At 41.2% G+C, this 23,918-nt stretch overlaps 1 protein-coding gene across 1 annotated transcript; it reads left to right on the top strand.

Annotated features, from left to right (window-relative positions):
* Positions 1-53: 53 nt before the first annotated feature.
* Positions 54-1,303, top strand: LOC134088331 (histone H2A-like). Its single transcript, XM_062542249.1, has one exon. It carries the CDS (start codon positions 102-104, stop codon positions 477-479), a length of 378 nt encoding a protein of 125 aa, XP_062398233.1. The 5' UTR covers positions 54-101; the 3' UTR covers positions 480-1,303.
* Positions 1,304-23,918: the final 22,615 nt, after the last annotated feature.

The raw sequence follows: 23,918 nt of genomic DNA, 5'->3' as shown, positions 1-23,918 counted from the left end.
AGCCACTAAGGCTCAGAGACATACTGCGGCAATTGGATAGTGTATATCCCCCATCGACACTAGCGTAACATTTCTATTGCTAGGCAAGGAATACTTCGAAAATGAGCGGAAGAGGCAAAACAGGAGGCAAAGCTAGAGCTAAGGCTAAATCTCGTTCGTCGAGAGCTGGACTTCAGTTTCCCGTCGGACGAGTTCACAGACTGTTGCGCAAAGGTAACTATGCTCAACGTGTTGGAGCTGGTGCCCCGGTCTATCTTGCAGCCGTGCTCGAGTACCTGACCGCTGAAATTCTCGAGCTGGCTGGTAATGCTGCTCGCGACAACAAGAAGACCCGTATCATCCCCCGCCATTTGCAGTTGGCTGTGCGTAATGACGAAGAGCTGAACAAGCTTCTCGGCGGAGTCACTATCGCACAGGGTGGTGTGTTACCTAACATTCAAGCCGTCCTGCTGCCCAAGAAGACAGAGAAATCAAAGTAATTCTGTAGCCTACTGGGAAAAGGTAAACAAAGGCTCTTTTAAGAGCCGCCCAAATCTACATAAGAACACAACCTCCAATACCGTCTAGTGTTTAACATTGATCAATGATCAATGTATCAGACGTTTTTACCCCTAAGCGACCGAATGGACTGTAAACGTCCGAAGCGGGTGCCGAATGAGCATTCGAGCTGCAACGCAACACAATGGATGTGAAAATCGACTAAATTAAACATGCAGACATTTGACGTTTATGTGGGTATGGAACTGTCCTGGCTACTGATTAAATGAATTCTAGTCACCAATATTCGTGTGTGTCTTAGAAATAAGAGGAATGTACCGCCATTAATCCACAAGCCTTACTACAGTGCTACACACAGACACCGGGTGCGTAAACTGACTCCTTCCAAGATTCGCGAAAATGGACCGAGTTTTCAGTTGCCTCAAAGAGCATGTAGGACACTTTTAAAGCGACTGCTACCGTATTTGTGTGTATCTTAATTTACGTGTATATAGTCATTTAGGTGGTGCCTTGCCACCAGTACTACCCGATTCAATGCCCAGTTTGTCAAAAAATGAGTAAACAAATCATGATCTAACTAATCCAAGTCAGAACCCGATCAACAACATTACATCATGCAAATAAATACAGGCACACATGAGCAATAGATACTTTATTCTATGTATTAAGTTGTTGTAGCAACATGTTAGCTTTTATTTTAAAGAGAAATGAAGTGCAGTTCCTTTAAGGATGCATATGATGTTAGTTACCTATTACAGTCAATATATTCCAGCCTTCCCCTGTGTCGCCTACTAACCTCATAGTGGAATACATTTTTGCAAAATCAATGTATAAACCTGATTAATAGACAGGTAATTACAGATTTTGAGAGATGTGATTTACATAGTTGAAGGAACAATCATCATTAATCATCAGGTAATCTAACAGTTTTTTCTCAATTGCTAAATCACATTTTTTTAAAAACCTTCCACCCTTTTCTCAAAACCTCGAATCTCAAACTACATTTGCTAAAGTGTGACCACCTCTGCAAAACTGAGCAGTCGCCTCAAAACAGTAGGCTACCTGTGTTTAAAAACCAAACACTGTCTTCAGATCATTTCAAAAAGCAGTCACAATGAAAACAACTAGGCTACTGAGCAGTTAAGACACTACATCAAGAAATGGTGTTTTAGGCTCATATAGCTCCGAAATGTTCATTGTTTACAATACAGTAAGCATTTTGCAGCAATTAGCTAATGCATTGGCATTGTTTGTATCATCCAAAAAGTGTGATCAATTTGGGGGCGCTTTGGCGCAACAGGCTACAGCACTCGTGCCATATACAGGTCCGAGTGCCCATGGGGACCCAGGTTCAAATCTGGCCTGCGGTCATTTCCCAATCCCACCCTATCTCTCTCTCCACTGTCGTATACAAATAAAGGCAAAAAAGCCCCAAAAACTATCCTTTTTTTTTTTTTTTTTTTTTTTTTTAAAGTGTGATCAATTTTGAGTGATTGTGTGGACATTAAAACATGGCACTTGTGCTTTCTTTGCGTCACAAGTGCATCACAATGCAAGTTGTGTTCTATATAGGCCTATGACATTTTTTTTTAAGGTTGTGCCAAAAGAGTGATCGATTCAAGAAATGTGTTCAGGAAACTGAGAATTTGGTTCAGAGGATGCCGTTTAGTGTTTTAGCTATTTTGAAAAGCTGCAATATCAGGCTGTAGTCTCTTGTTCCTGTTCTAGTTTGGCTTCTTCTTGGGTGTCTTGCTGTTATGGTTTGGGCTTTTTATTGATGGCGCTGTAGATCACCGATTCAGCCCCTGTTCTGTGGAGAGAGAACATCTCAGTCAGTGGCAGCTTTTCACTCTGAGGTGTTTACCGTGCTGATTTATCAGAGAAGTTCACACAGCTTATCACTGCCACAGGTTGACAGTGCATACTAATATGAGGCTGATCAGGAGTTTTGCTGAAACATGAAACATAAAGTTCTTGTATTTACTTGGAAAATGTGCTCTGTTGCAGACTGTGGTTTGCATTAAAAGACAGAGATGCTGCAGCTTTTACCATATCAAACAGACTGTTGAGAATGTTGATCTTCCAGCTATATTCATTCTGTCAATCACATTTTCTGCCACTAAATGCAGTGGATATTTAAAGTGTAAGTTTGGCGAAAATTGAAAACTAAGCCTGATGTATTTTCATTCAGAAAAACATTTTTTTTTTCAATTTTCGCCAAACTTACACTTTAAAGAGAAAATATTTCCCCTGTTATTGCTTTAAAAAACATTTGTCTTTTTGCCCTTTTCTTTTATTCATTGCAAAAATGCCTGATTTCTTAACCAGGCAAGGCTCTATGGGTGGCAAAGCTCAACTAAAGTTAACCCAAAGTCATGCGGGGGAATCTTAGGTCAAATGGAAGGTTCTTTGGTCTGATGAGACTTTTTGGCCATTAGACTAAACACCATGTTTGACACACACCAAACACTGCACACTGGTGGCAACATCATGAAGGGGATGCTCCTCTGCAGTAGGCCCTGCACGGAGGACTTGTTCAGGTAAAAGGTAGAGTAAATTCAGCAAAAAATCATGGAAACACTGAGGACAATCCGACTGAGTCAGTAAGAGAACTATGACTTGAGAGCAGATTCACTTTCCAGCAAGACAACGAGCCAAAGCATACAGCACAAACTACACAGACATGGATTAAAAGACAGCAAGGTGAATGTTCTGGAGAGGTCAAGGTGAATGTTCTGGAGAGGTAGGGTCCTGACAGAGCTTGAGATGCTAAATGGAGCAAATCTGCAGTGTCAAGATGGGCAAGCCTAATGAAGACCTATCCGCACTATGCTTTAAATGTGACCAAAGGTGCATTTTCTAAATGCCGACTTGAAGTGAAAGCGATTTCTATTAAGTAATGTCAATGAATTAAAATATATGTAATGCAAAATAAGCGATTGCAAAAATATGCGCCCCTTCGCCATTAAAGAGGGGATGTTTGTCAATTATTGTAAAAAAAAAAATAAGTAAAATTTATCAAAATTCCATTTAAAAGCAGTATAAGTGGACATATCCAAGGGGGGTGAATACTTCCTAGGCACTGCACAGCATCCCCTAGTAAAGTGCAATTTACCATCCACATAAAAACAATCAGAATCGCTCATGTCGTCTCTACTGTGTAAAAATCTTCCCGCAACGTCAGTAAATACTCACTGGGTGGCAGCACTGAGTCCCTGCAGATTCAGTGAGGCGTACTGGGTCTCCTCCTGTGGCATGACAGATGGAGGTTGCTGAGGGACGTTGGACTCTGGTTTGGATTTCTTGAACTGGACACTGGCGTACTGGACGTCCTCCTCCTGACTGGGCACGTCCTGCTGTTTGTTGGGCTTAAACTGGACATTGGCGTACTGAACATCATCCTCTTGACAAAACGCCTCCTGCTGTTTGTTGGGCTTGAACTGGACATTGGCGTACTCCTCTTGACTGAACACCTGATGCGGTTTGTTGGGCTTGAACTGGACATTGGCGTACTGGACATCATCCCCAACGATCTGGCCCGTGCTACAGTCCATAGATTTGTCATAGCCAGTATTAGAGACTCCCTGTGGAAGTCAAGTGACAAAATGAGCTGAAAATAATTCCTCTAGTAGAATACTGTAATGGTCATCTGGCAGGATAAACACTAAGACAATACTACAAGATAAACAACACTATGATAATATACAAGATAAATGATAATACTACAAAAAACACTGTTAATACTACAAGATAAACACTATAATAATATTACAAGAAAAACGCTATGTTAATACTACAAGATAAACATTATGTTAATACTAAAAGATAAACACTTTGGCAAGATAAATAGCACTATGGGGCTGGATCTACTGAGTAAGTTTGGGGTTGTTACTCATCTACTGAACATGCAGCAGAGTGTGTTGGTCTTTGTGTGTGCAGTGCTCACGTTATACGTGTTGCTCTTTGGGGTTTTGGTCGAGTTCCTTTTCTGTCTGCTGTCCCAAACACATCAAAAGAGTTGGTGACATTGTTATTGAACGTAGGCTATCGGTATGTAGAGTTAAAAAAAAAAAAAACAGATGGAAATCATGGCAGACTTTTTAAAATCAGAAGTTGATGCAATTTAGAGTTGATGGTATTGCTCTGTAGCATACCTCCAGAATACAGCGACCACGACCAACAGCAGAGCTACAGCTGAAATGGTCCCCAAAACAATAGGCAGGGTTGCACTGTGACAGGCAGAATCTGAAAAAAAGACATTTACAAGTGCATTGCTGTCAAACAACATCTTACATACAGTATGTCAGAAGTACACCTCTGGGAAATATATCAACAAACACAGGGAGGAATAAAATGTCTCACAGTGTTGTCAAAACCAATGCCGATCTACTGAGACATGGGTGAAAAAAGAAAACAAAAATGCACTGAACCTGTCAAGGAGACCCTGACTGCAGTTGAGTTTGTCGAGCCGACCTTATTTTGTGCCTCACAGTGATACAGTCCATCTACACCAGGGACGAGGTTAAGAGTGAGGTTAAGAGTCCTCCCTGTGCCCTGAAGAACTGTTTCATCTCCAGTCCTCTTGTACCAGGTGTAGTTGTGCACTGGTGGGTTGGCATCACTGCTGCAGGTCAGAGTCACCGAGTCACCCTCATGAAGGTCACCAGAGGGGTTGAGTGATACTGAAGTATTCCTGGGAGAGTCTAGTGGATGGACAACACGATAATTGTACAATACCATCTGATCAGAAACCTCTTCAGCTCTCTTTTACCTCATGTACACTAAATTACTGATTGATTTCACAAATGACTTGAATGATGTTTTCAGATGGAAACATTCACAGGAGGTGAAGTCTTGAATGTTGGTCCCCACAACACCTCATCAGCTGCATAAGTCAGATATAATTTGACTCTTTACTCTCTAAACACAAGTTTGATTCCCCGACTTAATACAGTACAATATCTAACAGTACTCACAGTGCACATCCAAATAGGTGTCTCTGGAATCACTGGCTCCGAGTTTGTTCTCTGCCTTACAGTAGTAAAGCCCACTGTGCTCACTGCTGATGTTGGTTATGCTGTAAGATTTTCCTTGTCCGATCCATGCAGGTCCATTATTGTTGTAGTACCAGGTGTAGGTGTGCACTGGTGGGTTGGCATCACTGCTGCAGGTCAGAGTCACTGAATCACCCTCCTGATGGTCACCAGAGGGGCTGAGTGATGCTAAGGTATTCCTAGGGGAGTCTAGTGGATGGGGAATCAATCAATCAATCAATAAATAGATAAATAATCTATTGTTCTTCAACAAAACAATCAATTACACTGCCAACTTGTGAATTCTAGTCTGACTAAATTATGATATCAATCAGATAAATAAACGTTTCATCAATGAGATCGAGTGCGATGCTAGAATACAATCTTATGCAGACAATATTACATTTGATATCATCACTCTGGATGCTCTCCAGAGGATTTTAACAGTAAACACAGGGAACAAAAATGTGAAAATACAAATACTAGTGGACTTGAAATTTAACTCAGATGTTGATCCACAGCCAACAGTGTCTCATCAACTGTATTGTGATGTACTGTACTTTCATTATAGAATTAAGATGGAAATATAGTGCTATAAAAATACTGTAGTTATGATTGCTTGTAATGAATTGAATTAATTGAACTCAACTAATGGACACTTCAAGACTTGAAGTTCAAAACGTACATGTTACATTTATGTGTGCTGCTGAAGAATTGTGTTTCCCAATCTCATTCTCAGCCACACAGTAGTAGAGTCCACTCTGCTCAGAGCTGATGTTGACAAAGTTGTGATTCTGACTCCATCCAACTTGTGAAGATTGATGTATATGTTCCTTGTACCAGGTGTAGGTGTCCACTGGTGGGTTGGCATCACTGCTGCAAGTCAGACTCACTGAACTGCCCTCCACTGGTTCAGCAGGGTGGGCTGATGCTAGAGTGTTTCTTGGAGCATCTGTAAGAAGCGTATCATTTCAGATAATCAACAATTTCAATTTAGAAAGAAGGTTGAACAGATTTGTCCCCAAAATCTTCTTGGAATCCATAATATAAAATATAGAAAATAGCATGAAAATCATAAACGTACATCTGACATTGAGGGTCCTTTCAGGTGATTTGTGAATCTCATGTCCCTTAACAGCACAGGAGTATTTGCCTGCATCTTCAGGGCTGGCTGAGTATATAACCAGCATGTTGTCAGCTGTGTGTATGTTACCCAGAGGCTGTGAGTTCCTGTACCAGATGTAGGTGGGGTTGGTACTCAGACTGCAGTTGGTGCTGCAGGTCAGTGTTACATTGTCTCCCTCCTTCACTGTTGCAGGATCCATCAGCACCTGTAGCTCTGAGGAAAGTAATTTGCATCATTAGATTTGCTTAATATTTTATTTACATGTATCCACTAACATTTCAAACATTTTTGAGGATACTCAAAAGGATTTAATATCATGCAAATACCTGTAACTGTGAGTTCAAGATTTACACCAGAATACTTCCCTGATTTATCAGTTAAAAACCGAAATCTATACATATTTTCATCAGCAAGGTTCAGGTTTGTTATTGTCAAAGTGTGGCTATTCTGGTTATTTTCAGTATAATCCACACGACCCTGATAGTGTTCTTCCTCTGTCAGATCCTTCTCTCTTTTGATGAACCAGAATGCCTTTGTGACTGTATAATCTTCAGGGTATGTGTAATAGCTGTGGAGCTCCACTGAGGAGCCCTTCAAGGCACAGATGCTCTTTGGGGTGTAGGTCACACTCCAGCAGCTCAGAACACCTGAAACATGGACACACACACACACACACACACACACACACACACACACGATGAATCAGCCACTCAGATAGAACGTAAGATTAAGTTGATTCGTTATTTGTTGCACTCCAACATTGTTGCAGCAGCAAAAGTGAAAGCAAGATATAGAATTAAAAGCAGCACAACGACATACTACAAAAGTGGCTGCTAGAAAAACAGCAGTTGGGTTCCCTCACAGCACACAGGTAATGCACATACTGTATAATAAAAGCATGTAGCATGAACCTAAAATAACCTAAACTAAGATTAATAATCTTAAAGGGATATTCCGCCATTTTTGGAAATACGCTCATTTTCCACCTTCCCTCGAGCAAAACAATCGATATTTACCTTGTTCCCGTTCATCCAGCCATTCTGTGAGTCTGGCGATACAACTTTTAGCTTCAGCCTAGCATAGATCATTGAATCGGATTAGACCATTAGCTTCTCGCCTGCTAGCTTCATGTTTAAAAGTGACAAAGATTTCTGGTAATTTTCCCATTTAAAATGTGTCTCCTCTCAAGTTAGAAAGTGCAATAAGACCAACTGAAAATGAAACCTGGCGTTTTTCTAGGCTGATTTGACATGGAACTACACTCTCATCTGGCGTAATAATCAAGGCAACTTGCAAACGTACCATAGGCGCAGTAATATCGTACGCAGCACCTGAAAATAGTCCCCATAGACAACAAGCAGTAGTAGTGCCAGTAGTCTGCAAGTTGCCTTGATTATTACGCCAGATGAAAGTGTAGTTCCATGTCAAATCAGCCTAGAAAAACGGCAGGTTTCATTTTCAGTTGGTCTTACTGCACTTTCTAACTTGAGAGGAGACACGTTTTAAATGTGAAAATTACCAGAAATCTTAGTCACTTTTAAACATGAAGCTAGCAGGCGAGAAGCTAATGGTCTAATCCGATTCAATGATCTATGCTAGGCTGAAGCTAAAAGTTGTATCGCCAGACTCACAGAATGGCTGGATGAACGGGAACAAGGTAAATATCGATTGTTTTGCTCGAGGGGAGGTGGAAAATGAGCGTATTTCCAAAAATGGCGGAATATCCCTTTAAGGAGTTAACAAATAAGAAGCTTGTGCACTGCACTGACCGCTATGTTGCGCTGCGTTAAACTAATGTCCAAAAGACTTGTGTTGTGCTTGCCACTGGGCTCAGAGCACGATGAAATGGCTATCAGGCTAAGTTTAACACACCGTTCTTGAGCCAGGCAGGCCTTTGACAATAATTTCAGAGTGTCGTGAGTGTCGTTGCAGCTACTTGTCAGTCAGAGCCTTCACTCTTATACGTCACTTCAAGTTAGAGATTAATAATAAGCCGTAATTATTTTACAATTCCCATTTATTCATTACAATAAACGAACATATTGTATATGTATCAATAAGATATAAATTGGACCTTTAAATGCAGTAAATGTGTGTCCTAACATGAAGCAATGATTGCAACATGAGCAGGTATTAGCTTTTTAACGCCTGTGCATAATCATACCTATTTTACAGTAAAATAACAACTTTGACCTCATTTGGATACAACTCTGAGAAATGAGAATAGTGTTTGCGACATTGAAGATACACACTCTGATCAGCTGCACGGCACTATGTAATACTGTTGCTACAGGAGAGCGTGACCCTTTTTTTTAGATCCTGATTACTTACACACAGATGGTGATGGGTGAGCCTCTTGTCCTCCTGCAGCGCAGGAGTAATAACCACTATCCTCCACTCTGCTAAATGAGGGTATGGACAGGGTGTTGCTGCTGGTTGTGTGTGAGTTACTCAGAGGCTGTGAGTTCCTGTACCAGATGAAGTTGTTACTCAGACTGCAGTTGGTGCTGCAGGTCAGTGTTACTTTGTCTCCCTCCTTCACTGTTGCAGGATCCACCAGCACCTGAAGACCTGAAGGAAATTGCATTGCATCATTATCAGATGCACTTAATACAGAATATTCTTTCAACGTGTCCAGTAACATTTCAAGCACTTTTGAGGACACTGCTGCTATGAATGATTTATTATCATGCAAATACCTGTAATTTTGAGTTCAAGATTTCCACCTGAATACTTCCCTCCAGGTTTATCAGTTATAAACCGAAATATATACATATTTGCATCACCAAGGTTCAGGCTTTTTATGGTCAAAGTGTGGTTATTCTGGTTATTTTCAGTATAATTCACACGACCCTGATAGCGTTCATCGACACTCAGATCCTCCTTTCCTTCACCATCCACCCATGTGGTAAACCAGAATGCCTTTGTGACTGTATGATCACAAGGGTATGTGTAATAGCTGTGGAGCTCCACTGAGGAGCCCTTCAAAGCACAGTTGCTCTGTAGGGGGTAGGTCACACTCCAGCCACTCACACCTAAAATATGGATTATTACATTAATACTAATTACATACAAATATAATTAACATAAGAGGATTCTTTATTTGTTTCACACCACATTTGTATGGCTGCAGTAGCTTTTTATTACTACCTTAGAATCACTAGCATTCATTTGTTGTGAGAAAATTCATTTGAGTTGTATGAATTGTCTTTATGTCAGTTTCTGTTCCTCTCTCTCAGTGGTGGAAAACATGCAGGAACTGATCTCTACTTACACTTAGGCAGTGATGGCTCATGTCCCTCTACAGCACAGGAGTAATAACCAGCATCCTCTGTGCTAAATGAGGCTATGGTCAGGGTGTTGCCGCTGGTTGTGTGTGAGTTACTCAGCGGCTGTGAGTTCTTGTACCAGGTGTAGGTGGGGATGTTTTTCAGTGTGGAGGTGGTCTGGCAGGTCAGTGTTGCTCCGAAACCCGCCCTCACTATGTCTGGACTCACTGTTACCTGAAGGTCTGAAAACATAAGGGTTCACATTTAGTATTAATCATGCGGGCCTAATTGTTGACGTGCCAAAGTACTTACAATTTCAATTATTATTTTTTCATTGACATTTTCAATTCCATTTACAATCCATTTCCAACAGCACTAACCTGCCAGAGTCCGAGATACCTCTGATCCGGACAGGATGCCAAAGAGCGCCGTAAGAACTCTTGCAAATGACATGGTGGCATCAGCCTGCTTTTTAAAAATAAATAAATCATAAACCATGTTACCGAGGAAACAGTCATAAACGTGATGCCGTGTTAGATGAGAGAGGACATGAAATGGGTAGCCTACCTGACCTTGTGTTCCACTGAGACTTCAACAGTTTGCATAAGTTTAATATTAACAAGGCCCTGCACGTCTGCCTTTTAGCTCATGGTGAATGAGTGTGGTCATAATTATCAGGCTAAGTGTGTAGGTTCCCCACAGACATGCATATTATATGCAATAGACTGTGTAACAGTAACATGAACAATAAGCTAGTCAGTACAGAGGAAGTCTATGTGTTTTTAATTCCCTGCACTACAGCTAGGACCTACCATATAATTTTAATAGTGATACAACGTAGAAATCAGGAAGTACCCGCACAGTAGCCTAGATGTAGACCAGTCATTTTATCAGACTCATAAAATATTCACTATCTGCCGGTATGAAAGACTTGAATCAAAAGTGTTGAACCCATTGCCACTGACATCATATCATTATTATTTTTTGCAGACTATTTTTTGGGCCTCTAAATGTTGTGAAGGTCCATTCATGTTAATAGAACTTCCTACAGCATTCTGAAGAGCCTTATAATGCACAGAGATAATGCAATGTTTCTTGCTTACTCGCACTTAAGCAGCTAGAAAACATTTAGTATGTGTTTAAAGACAGACAAAAGTAAATAACTTAAATGACGTACTCTTCACCCTAGTCCCTCCCCCAAACTCCTATCTCCCTTCGTTGCATACTGTATGCGTAAGCTAAGTTAGAGTTCTTAGCCGGTTTCTGGTCATCCAATACGTACTATGCTTACAGATGCACCTCGGAACAAGCGTCTAAAACATGCAAATGCAAAGTAAAAAACGTGCAAATTCCGATGGCTATCTTGCTAATACACTAACATTTCAGCACTGACACAGTTACCAATGATTATGTCATTTGTGATGGAAAACATAACAACACAATAGCATACCATCATATAACAATGACGTCTGTGTTGCAATAAACACCATCTTTTTTCAATGATTTACAAACAAATCTAACATTAGGAATATCATGCATGCAAATGTTGTCGATGCAAATATTCACCAAATGTGCATGAGAATGACTTGCATCAACTCTGGCTGTAACAGATACGTGACAAAGCCTGGTCAAGTTATAAGTAGTAAGCCACTCTGTCATTCTTGAAATAACGGCCTCATGCATTTTGATGAAGCATGGATAACTTGCATGCCTGTATCACAGGGATAATTGTGACAACTGTTTGTCAGGGAACCGTAAAAACAAAATGATGTGTGTTCCTACATTGTGTTGCTTTAAAGTACACTTATAAGTATAAGGGTATACTTGTTCACTCTTTTGGCCGGCATTAATGCATCAAGCTGCATGCTTGAAACATGGCGAAAATCACTTTAGATATGTGAGCACCTCAAATGTATGTCACATTCCAAAAATAGCATTTTTCTCTCAATTATGAAGGGTCGTTATATATATCACTTAATCACTTTAGATAGACATAGATATACTTTTTGTCCAAAGCTACTTTCAAGCACATCAATAAACAATACATGAACATTAAAATGAACAAAATAAAGTCATATGACCTACAGTAAAGAAAAAAAATAAACAGAATGATAATAAAAGGCAACTTTTGTTTTTAGTCAATTAGTTAGAAACAATGTAAACATATACGACTGCATGCTTTTTCATAGTCCCAAATATATGGCTAGAATAAAGTATTGCGTAAAGTATTGAGTATTGTGTAAATATCATGCATAAATATCACAATGACTGTGACCTCTTACTATTGAAGTATACAGTATACAGATGAGCTACTGTAGATCTATAAAGAGAAGGAAAACACTGTATTGTACTGCAGGGGACCCACAGGGCATACAGTAGGCACTCTCCTCTACTGTTTGGGGCAAAAGGTGTGCTAATGAAACCTGGGTGAGCAACAGGTATAAACAATAGAAAAAGGCTGTGCCTTTAGAGGACGGTATTCAAATGATAGGAGAGTCGAACCAAACAATCACCTTGGTTCCACTTCCTATCTTTAAAAACTGGAATGAGCTGAGATATGTTTATACTAAGGAAATAAAATCGTCTTTATAAATAAAATAGTGTACATACCTGTGTTTCCTGAGGAGAGAGGCTTACTCTGATTGTACAGGATGTTGTCTGCCGATGAAAAATGTAAGTGTGTGTGTGTGTGTGTGTGTGTGTGTGTGTGTGTGTGTGTGTGTGTGTGTGAGAGTGTGTGTGTGTTAGCTGAAGTAGGAGGAGCTCACGACACATCACACCAGTGTCAATAGAAGCTGTTTATGAGGAAATTAATTCCATGAGCTGCTCTATCTTCCTCACTAGATGTATCAGCCAGCTATTTTAACCCTATGAGCCCTAGACAAGGGCATTCTCACTACCTTTAGTTCATTTGTGTAACATATTTTTAATAACAAAAACAGTTATTTGTGCCTGTACAACCTGAGGCCACTCCCAGCCACAATGTGAAAATAAATAAAGGGGCTTACATGTTTATTTGTAGTGTGTGTGTGTTTGTGTGTGAGTGTGTGTGTGTGTGTGTGTGTGTGTGTGTGTGTGTGTGTGTGTATATATATATGTGTGGGTGAAAGGGAGGGAGGGAGGGAGGGAGAGAGAGAGAGAGAGAGAGAGAGAGAGAGTGTGTGTGTGTGTGTGTGTGTGTTTGGGTGTAGGTGTGTCTATATTTATGGTTCTTGAGAACAGATACCAGTGGGTGTTTAGAACCACATGAGGAACCTTGGCTTTTCCCCTCTTGGTTCTCACACTGAGGGCAGATCTGATATCCATGGAACATCCTCTTCGACATCCTATTTGGCATTGGTGTGTGGATCCCAAAACCAGGAACCAGTGCCAACCTGAAGGAAGAGCCACTGAACAACCAGAAGCCAGCAAAGACTCTCTGCTTTATATGTTTTGCCATATATTGTCACATACATGCATATGCACGCACCACACACACATACACACACACACACACTTATTTTTGCTTTCTTTTTTTGCTGTAATCTTCTTTTAATTCATAGGTAATTATGCCATGCTCCTTCTGGCAGGGGGACTACCAATGGAAACTAGCCGTTTGGCTATAATTGGGCGCATTTACATTTTCTTTGTAAAATGTCAATTAATGTACAATGTCCCTCTATAACAAATAAAGATCATTTAAATAAAAAAGATAATCACTGCGACAGTAGGCTGTAGTCTACACTTTCATATCGTGAACAAATTTCACGGGAAAACATACGTTTTGTTTCCTAGACCCGGTGAAGATTCAACACTTCAACACAGTCATGCCCGTTATCCACGCCGCTTAAATAGGTGATTTTCTCCTCTTTTGGCATATCGTGACGGGAGAACCATGCCAACTTTAGATGCGGTTATCTTAGCGATAGTTAGATTGGCCAGATATAGAGAGAAGCGCTTTCCTCAAACTGAATCGAGATCAGATTTAGTAGCCTAAATTCTGCTTTGGAAATACATGTATGTGTGTTCATTTTGAAGTTCCAGAAAATAAACACGTTGGGCAAATATAGAAAGTGTTGTTTCTTGACTTAGTAGAATGGTCTTTACTCCATGTCATGTGTAATGCACTTACCACCTTAGTAGATCAGAAAGGACGGCACAGCAGCATCTCGTAGATGGTAGAGTCTAGTCTAGATATTCAACTTAGGTAAGGAGTAGGCCTATGTTATTAGGCTACAGATAAGTGTTAAGAGTGAAATGTTGCTTTACGAATTTCAACACTTGATACAACCTGTCACCTTCCTGATACTGATACCTGTATTAGCCTAATTGAATTAGTTTAAAAAGAGACTAAAAGTAATGACTAAAAGTTAACTAAAGTGTAATAAGGACTTTTCGTCGACTAAAACCAGACTAAAACTATGAAGGAAAGCAATGACTAAAATGTGACTAAAACTAAAAAGCATTTGAAGCATGTTAAATTCCCATAGAGGCAAGCTTTATTTTTAAAGGACAGTTATTTGATGGATCCAGGATACCATGCATCCTGGTAAAGTTCCCTTGGCCTTTGGAAGTAAAATAACCCCACATAATCACATACCCTTCACCACACCTAGAGATTGGTATGTTTTTTTTTCAGTTAGCCTGTTAACTGGTTTGATTTGCATTGAGCTCAATGAGAATGAAACTAGCAAATAAGCTAACTGAAAAAAAAACTTCAATCCCGAGGCATGGTGAATGGTACAGTATATGGTATGTGGTGATGGGGCTATTTTAATGCCAAAGGCCAAGGGAACTTTATTAAGATGCATAGCATCCTAGATTCATGAAATAACACACCACATTTACCTTGCTGTTGCCTTAAATCAACGTCATCCAAATACTGTGAAAATGAGCAGAAAACAACCGATAATGTGGATATAAAGTGAAAGTTAATAGGGTCTGTGTCTTAAGAGTTTCTCAACATTTCTGCCTAGAGAAATGTTTATTTTCTTAAGTGGAAAGGGAAAGAGTGTTTAAAAGAGTTTGGTGTGGAGTCAAGTGGAGTCATCTCCTTTCAATTTTTATTTGTTTATTCATGTTTTTCACAACAAGCACTACATACTGATGAACAAAGCTAAACAAAATAGAAAACCTTGCATATACACACGGATGTCTAAACTGTAGCGCTTCCAATGTACAAAGTATATGGCAAAGCTGACATTGCAAGTGAAGCTCTGAAACACACTCAAAAAGTCGGACAGCACAAACATGCTCACAACTAACTACACACCGTCTGTTTCATGAGAATAAGATAGAAAAACAATCTGTCCACTTTTATATAAACAAAGGTCTATAACTCCGCTGCCATTGACAGCGGTCATTATTTTTTTTCAAAGGTCATCTAGTCAAAAATAATGACCGGTAGAACTTCAAGTCAATGGAGCGTTCTACTTGCATTGCAAAGAGCCATATGATAAGAGGATATAAAGCATGCATCACGATAAACAGCAGGCCTTAACAAATACGAGGATATAAAGTATGGCTCTGTAAAACAAGCAGTTCCCGAGTAATCAGATTTTGAAATTGCAACACATTTCTACATAATAATTACATGTTGGGCCGAAATATAAACTATTTATGTCAGTACAAACATTTTTGTAAATCGCTTAGTCATAGAGTATCCCACCATCATATTCTTGGCCGCATTTCCCAGATTCGTTAAGAAGCTCTTAAGTGCTAAGATCTTCATCTTCATTCTTAAGAGCGCTCCAAAGAAGATCTTAGCAGTGAGCTTCTTAAATCTGGGAAACGCAGCCATTGTCAGTTCTAGGTGATTCCCCTGGTGCAAATCAATATGGGGACTGTTTTGACTGTATGTGAAGATAGCCATAGAGGTGACTAAGATACTAGCAATTCTTGTCTAAAAAGGTATTCCACAATAACCAATATAGATAGATTGGGCTTCTTCCTCAAACCGTGGTGTCTTGCTGTTATGGTTTGGAATTTGACGGCGCTGTAGATCACCGATTCAGCCCCTGTTCGGTGGAGAGAGAACATCTCAGTCAGTGGCAGCTTTTCACTCTGAAGTGTTTACCGTGCTGATTTATCAGAGAAGTTCACTGTGGCAAAGCCTATGTTTTACTGCCATGGGTTGACATGGGCTAATGCATGTCTTGCATGTCTCAATCACATTGGCCGGGTTTCCCAGATTCGTTAAGAAGCTCTTAAGTGCTAAGAACTTCTTAGGAGCGCTCTAAGAATAGATCTGGGAAACCCGGCCATTGTCTGCCACTAAATACAGTGGCTATAAAAAGAGAAAATATTTTTCTAATTGCTTAAAAAAACATGGAATCTATATTTGTCTATTCAATTTGCCCTTTTCATACAATCATTTACAAAAATACCTGATTTCTTCACCAGTGAAAGCTCTATAAGTGAGTGGCAAAGCTCTGATTAAATCTCAACTAAAGTTTGCCCAAAGTCACTCTATAGGTCAAATGGATGAAGGTTTGTTGGTCTGATGAGAACAAAATTGAGCCTTTTGGCCATCAGACGCCAAACACTGAGAAGTGTATATGATGGGGGCCCACGGGGACCCAGGTTCAAGTCCGGCCTGCAGTCGTTCCCCGATCCCACCCCATCTCTCTCTCCCACTTACTTCCTGTCTCACCCTTCACTGTCCTATACAAATAAAGGCAAGTATCAAGTATCAAGTTGCAGTGTCAAGATGTGCAAGCCTAATGAAGACCTATCCACGCAGGCTCCATGCTGACTTGAAGGGGGTGAATATTTATGCGATCGCTAGCAGCATAGTGAAAAGCAATTTACCATCCACGTAAATTAAAACAAACTATAGTGGCTCAGAATCTCTTATGTTGTCTCTGCCGTGTAAACAGTTCCTGCAATATCAGTAAATACTCACCAGGTGGCAGCACAGACTTCCTGCAAACTCACTGAGGCTTTCTGAGCTCCTGTGGCATGACATACAGAGGCTGCTCAGGGACGTTGGGCTCAGGTTTGGATTCGCTGAGCTGGACATTAGCGTACTGGTTGTCCTCTTCCTGACTGGGCACCTCCTGCTGTTTGTTGGGCTCAAACTGGACATCGGCGTACTGGTGTTCATCATCACAATCTGCCCCAACTATCTGGCCAGTGCCACAGCCCATAGTGGTGTTACAGTAGACAGAATCAGAGGCTCCCTGTGGAAGTCAAGTGACCAAATGAGCAGAAATAATTCCTCTAGTAGAATACTGTAATGGCCATCTGGCAAGATAAACACTATGACAATACTACAAGATAAACACTATGTTAATACTACAAGATAAACACTATGACAATACTACAATATAAACACTATGTTAATACTAGATAAATGCTATGTTAATACTACAAGGTACAAGCATACAGCAGAGTCAACTGTGTGTTGGTCTTTGTGTGTGCCGTGCTCACCTCACACGTGTTGCTCCTTGGGGTTACACAATCTGCCCCAACTATCTGGCCAGTGCCACAGCCCATAGAGGTGTTACAGTAGACAGGATCAGAGGCTCCCTGTGGAGGTCAAGTGACCAAATGAGCAGAAATAATTCCTCTAGTAGAAGCCTTTTGTACACATATATGTATACTTCTCATCTATGGTGTAGATATAAGAAAAGCAGTCTGCAGAAGCTTAAAGTTGCCTATAATGACACTATGAGATTGCTGATGCAGCTACCTATATGGTTTGGTGCCAGCTACTTGTTTGTCCACTCCAATGTGCCAACCTGTGAGGCAGTCCTTAGAAATTTAATGTACAAATTCATGTGCCGCCTGGATCTCTCACACAATAGCATTATTGAAGCTCTAGTGAACCCAGCTAAGAGCTCCTTGAGGTACTCCTCTAAGCTTAGGAGGCATTGGAGAGAAAGCCTATATGTTTGATGGGTGGTTTTGTCTTGTTGTCTTGATGGCTTGTTGTATTGTTGTCTTGATGGTTTTGTTTGTCTTGTTTTATTGTTGTTGTTTTTTGTTTTTGTTTTTGTCTCTTTGTCTTCTTGTTTTTTAAAATGATTTATTCTGTATGTTTTTTATACTCTGCTATGGACATTGTACTAGTGTCTGTGATAAATAAAGAATTGAAATACTGTAATGGCCATCTGGCAAGATAATCACTATGACAATACTACAAGATAAACACTATGTTAATACTACAAGATAAATACTATGTTAATACTACAAGATAAACACTATGACAATACTACAAGATAAACACTAAGTTAATACTACAAGATACAAGCATACAGCAGAGTCAACTGTGTGTTGGTCTTTGTGTGTGCCGTGCTCACCTCACAGGCGTTACTCTTTGGGGTTACACAATCTGCCCCAACTATCTGGCCAGTGCCACAGCCCATAGAGGTGTTACAGTAGACAGGATCAGAGGCTCCCTGTGGAGGTCAAGTGACCAAATGAGCAGAAATAATTCCTCTAGTAGAATACTGTAATGGCCATCTGGCAAGATAATCATGACAATACTACAAGATAATCATTCAAGATAAACATATGCTAATACTACAGTATAAATACTATGATAATACTACAAAATAGTAAGTCAGTAAGTAAGTTTAATTTGTATAGCATATTTCATACCAAAGTGCTTTACAGGTAAAAAGACAAAGATAAAACTAATAAACACTATGATAATACTACAAGATACATAATATGATAATACTACAAGATAAATAGTACTGAGTAGGTGTGGGGGTGTTATCATCTACTGGACATATAGAGTCAACAGTGTGTTGGTCTTTGTGTGTGCAGTGCTCACCTTACACGTGTTGCTCTTTGGGGTTTTGGTCGAGTTCCTTTTCTGTCTCCTGTCCCAAACACATCAAAAGAGTTGGTGACACTGTTACTGACTGTGGTGTGTTTGTAGAGTTAGAAAACACAGATGGAAACCAAAGCAGATTTGTTCTTCTGTGTAAAGAATGTTATATTGTAATTTATGGTTATCTGAAATAATTGGCCCATACCTCCAGAATACAGCAACCACGACCAACAGCAGCGCTACAGCTGAAATGGTCCCCAGAGCAATTAGGAGTGTTCCTCCTGGCGAGCCAGAATCTGAAGAAAGACATTTACTTACAAATGCATTGCTGTCGCACAGAACCTTACAGTGTGACAGAAGTAAACCTCCAGAAATTATATTAATAATTAATGGATAAATAATCAATATTTCTTTAACAAATTAATTACAATGACAACTTGTGAATTCTTGTCTGACTAAAAATATAACGTCAATGTAAACTTTTCATCAATGAGATCGAGTGCGATGCTAGAATACAATCTAGAATACAATCTAGGGGACTTGAAATTTAACTCAGATGTTGATCCACACACAGCCAACAACAATAAACACAGACAATAGCACGAATATCATAAACGTACATTTGACATTGAGGGTCCTTTCAGGTGATTTGTGAATCTCATGTCCCTTAACAGCACAGGAGTATTTGCCTGCATCTTCAGGGCTGGCTGAGTCTATAACCAGCTTGTTGTCAGCTGTGTGTATGATACCCAGAGGCTGTGAGTTCCTGTACCAGATGTAGGTGGGGTTGGTACTCAGACTGCAGGTGGTGTTGCAGGTCATTGTTGCAGTGTCTCCCTCCTTCACTGATGCATTATCTATCAGCACCTGCAGATCTGAAGGAAATTGCATTGTGTTAGCATTAAATAATATCTTATTTCCATGTGTTCATTAACATTTCTATCTTTTGATAAAACTTCCATTATGAATTATTAATAATCATGGAAATACCTGTAACTGAGAGTCCAAGGTTTGCACCAGTAAACTTTCCTCCATTAGTTATAAATTGAAATCTATACATATTTGCATCAGCAATGTTCAGGTTTGTTATGGTCAGAGTGTGGCTATTGTTGCTGTTTTCAATATAATCCACACGACCCTGATAGTGTTCTTCCTCTCTCAGATCCTTCGCTCCTGTGGTATACCAGAGTGCCGTCATGACTTTTTGATCACAAGGGTATGTGTAATAGCTGTGGAGTTCCACTGAGGAGCCCTCCAAAGCACAGGTGCTCTGTGGGGTGTAGGTCACACTCCAGCAGCTCAGAACACCTACAGAGCATGAGATTACATTGATTAGTTATTTGTTGCACTACTTTACATTGTTGCAGCAGCAAAAGTGAAAGCAAAGAATTAAAAGCAGGACAACAACATACTACAAAAATGGCTAACCAAACAGCAGTTGGGTTCCCTCACTGCCCACAGGTAATGCACATAATAACAACATGTAGCATGAACACTGCTAAATGACAAAATTACCTAAACTATAATGTTAAAGGAACACTTCACCGTTTTTTCATATTAAACTATGTTATTCCCTTAACTAACACGAGTTGATACATAGGCTACCTCTCACGTTTCAATGCGTGCACTATGTTGTGTGGCAGAATAACAATTGGGAGCACTTCGACTAGGCGCAGTAATATCCTCACTCCAAAGTGAAACTGAAAATGCAAGAGTGATGATATTACTGTGCCGAGTCGAAGTGCTCCCAATTGTTATTCCGCCACATAACATAGTTATCCCTCTAACCCGCTTAGAAATGCACCACATTTTATTTTGTCTCACCATACTTGGTCGTGTGACTACTCGTGTTACTGTATTTTCATAGGGAAAACATGGAGACGTTTGGTCATTTCTAAATTCATCTCTGTTTGGATCCTAATGAATGAACTGGGCTAGTGCAATAGCGCCGCACGCCAGAGCCAGTGAATGCACGCATTGGAACTTGAGAGGTATCTATCAACTCGTCTTAGTTAAGGGAATAACTTAGGCCTAGTTTAATATGAAAAAAAAAAAAAAAAAACAGTGAAGTGTTCCTTTAAGGAATAAATAGGAAGTGCATGCACTGCGCTGACCGCTATTTGCCCTGGGTTAAAGACTTGTGTTGTGCCTGCCACTGGACTCAGAGCACAATAAAATGGCTACTATCTATTCAACACGGCGTTCTTGTGCCAGGCAGGCCTTTGAAATGAATGGGTTTCAGAGCGCAACAGTGTAGTTGCAGCTTCCTGTCAGTCGGAGCCTTTACTGTTATAAGTAAAGTTAGAGATTGATAATGAGTCATATAATTATTTCTAGATATATCTATTATGTAAGGGATAATGGCCGACGAGGTGACCGGTTCGATGGAAATAATGGCTAGGTGGAGGTCTAGAACTCCGGTGACGTGCGCCTATAGCCATTATTTCCATCAAACCGGTCGCCCTCGAAGGCCGTTATCCCGCTCATCTCCCGTTTGTATTCATCACCTGTATTTATTCCACCGTTGCCACTTGTGTAGTGTTAATTTCCTATTACAATGTAAACGTTTACATTGATAAAACGGTCTTGATTTTGGAACTAGGCCTACTTTCCGCCACAGATCAACTTTCTACTTGTATGACAAAACTGCCGTTACTAGTTCTAAATGGATGGTTGCTATGGCCAAAGGCCAGTCGTTAGTTCTAAATGGCTGGTTGCTACGACCAAAAGCCAGTCATTAGTTCTATCTCTCGCGTTGTCAAGCGGGCATATCCCAGGATTCTGATGAACGTTAAATTGGAAAGATCGCTATTTTATAACCTATATGGCATCCAACTAGCTACAATCCACCTCTGTCATATGCTACAATATTACTATGTTCTACACGTACATCTTTCCACTAATCCATCACTCTGGGGGTGGAGTGGTGTTGTACGGGTCTTTGTGATGCCCAGACGTGTGCACATAGTGGCAAAAATTTGAGATTCAAAATTTCTCCCTTGATCGCTAGATAGATAGATAGATACTTTATTGATCCCCAAGGGGAAATTCAAGATATGAATTGACTCTGGGACCCCCAGCCTACTGATTATTCCCTCCACCAGTGCATTAACGATAGTCTCGGCCTCCTGGTCCTGGCATAGGCCTCAGGCCATTTGGTGAAATAGTCCACAGCAGCGAGTATGTAGCGATTACCCCTGTCTGTGAGTGGGAGAGGCCCCACAACGTCCACCCCCAGCCACTGCATGGGCTCCCCCACTGGAAACTGCTGCAACTGAGCTCTGGACTGGCCCTGTGGCCCTTTGCGAGCAGTGCAGAGATCACAGCAACGGCAAAAATCCTCTACGTCTCTCCTCAGCCGTCCCCAGTAGCAGGCTTGACGCACTCGCTGGAGTGTTTTGGTCACCCCAAAGTGACTGGAGCCTGCAGAGCCATGCATGGCTTTGAGAACAGCCCCCTGCATCGCCCTGGGTACCACCGTCTACCACTTTCTCTCTCCAAACGCTGGTTCCAACCATGCTCGCTGCAGGACCCCCTCAACCAACTGCAAAGAATCAAATTTAGCCCACAGCCCTTTTGTCCATGGGGAAAGAGCTGCCACGCTGCCGCGCCTCTACCCACCGCAACACTGGCTGTAGGTCCGGGTCTTGTTGCTGTTCGGCGGCCCAGACAGCATTGTCTACCACCACCAGCTCTCTACATGCCATGACATTCTCCTCACACCCCGCTCTGTCCCGCGTGTCTGCCCCCAGAAGCAGCTGCTGTTCTTTGGCCTCTCTGCGGTCACAATACCGGCAGCCGTCTTCACTGCAGGGTCGACGGGACAGTGCGTCAGCATTGCCATGCCGTTCTCCTGCGCGGTGAATCACGATGAACTCGTAGCCTTGCAGCTCTTCCAACCAACGAGCCAGCTGCCCCTCTGGCTCTTTGAATGTCATCAGCCACTGCAATGAGGAACAGTGCGCATGGTGAAGGGACGGCCACCAAAGTAGTACTTAAAATGTTGTGCAGCAAAGACGACAGCGAATAACTCCCTACATGTGACGCAATACCGCCACTCAGCTTTATTCAGGGCTTTGCTGTAGTAGGCCACAACCCTCTCTCCTTCCGGCAAGGCCTGTGATAGGACTGCCCCCACCTCCTCACCACTCGCATCCGTGTCAAGGACAAAGGACACGGGGTCAGGGGCCGCCAGTATGGGTGCGCTTGACAGAGCTTCCTGGAGGGTGTTGAATGCAATTTCACAGTCCTCTGCCCACACAAAGGGCTGGTCCTTCTGTAGTAGCCTGTACACGGGGGCAGCAATGCCCGAAAAATCCCCGCACAAACTTCCTGTAATAGGAGGCTAAACCTAAAAAACTTTTCAGTCCCGTCTGGTCTGTTGGAGTGGGCCACTCACGCATGGCACGCACCTTCTCTTCCACTGTGCCAATACCGCAAGGGGGCAGGCATATTCCCGGAAGTAGAAACAGGAATTGAGCTGGTGATCAACGCTCTGCTAACTCCCATGGACGGCCATAGATTGCAGATTGTTTGCAAACCCATAACTTCATGTAACATGTGCCCTGTGTCGCCCTTATAGCTTCTGTGTATTCTATATAGGGTATCGAAGGCAAAACTAATTCACTTCTTCCCCGAATATAACGTTGGTTTCCCATAAAGAAGTATAGTTAGCATGTCGGTTGGAGGGAAGTTAACGTTCGACAGGAGATTCCCCGTAATGTTTGGATAAGAAGCTCAGTCCAGCCTGCACGAAAACCATGACGGAAAGTCATTCGCAAGATCAGTGAAATAGCGTGTAGCCTACGGTAGCCTGCTGTTTGATAGGGTAAAGCATTACCTAGAGGCAAGTAAACATAATAATACTATTAAAAACGAACGTTAATAATGGATTGACAGTTGTTCGGAAAATCCCATCTATCAGACAAGTTACAGCAATGTACAGGATGGCTAACTTCACGAAATGAGTACGAATCTGCGCAGTACGATGGAAAGTAAACAGATTTTTGTTTCAGCCCCCTCCCATTTTGAACAACAGAGTCTGTTTGTACATTTCTTTTAGGTCTATGCAATACCCTCACTTCCTATTCGGTGCCCTAGGAAGGTCAGCTCTCAGCACAGCAGCTGGCACTTGTCCGGGTGTAACTTAAATCCAGCCCCCTTGATTCTTCCCATAACTTTACGCAGTGCTGCCATAGCCGAATCAAATGAGCTGCCATGGGCTAGAATGT

This window comes from Sardina pilchardus, chromosome 1 (genome assembly GCF_963854185.1).
Source record: "Sardina pilchardus chromosome 1, fSarPil1.1, whole genome shotgun sequence".
Taxonomy (NCBI): Eukaryota; Metazoa; Chordata; class Actinopteri; order Clupeiformes; family Clupeidae; genus Sardina; species Sardina pilchardus.
This window is presented reverse-complemented; position numbering and strand designations above follow the sequence as displayed.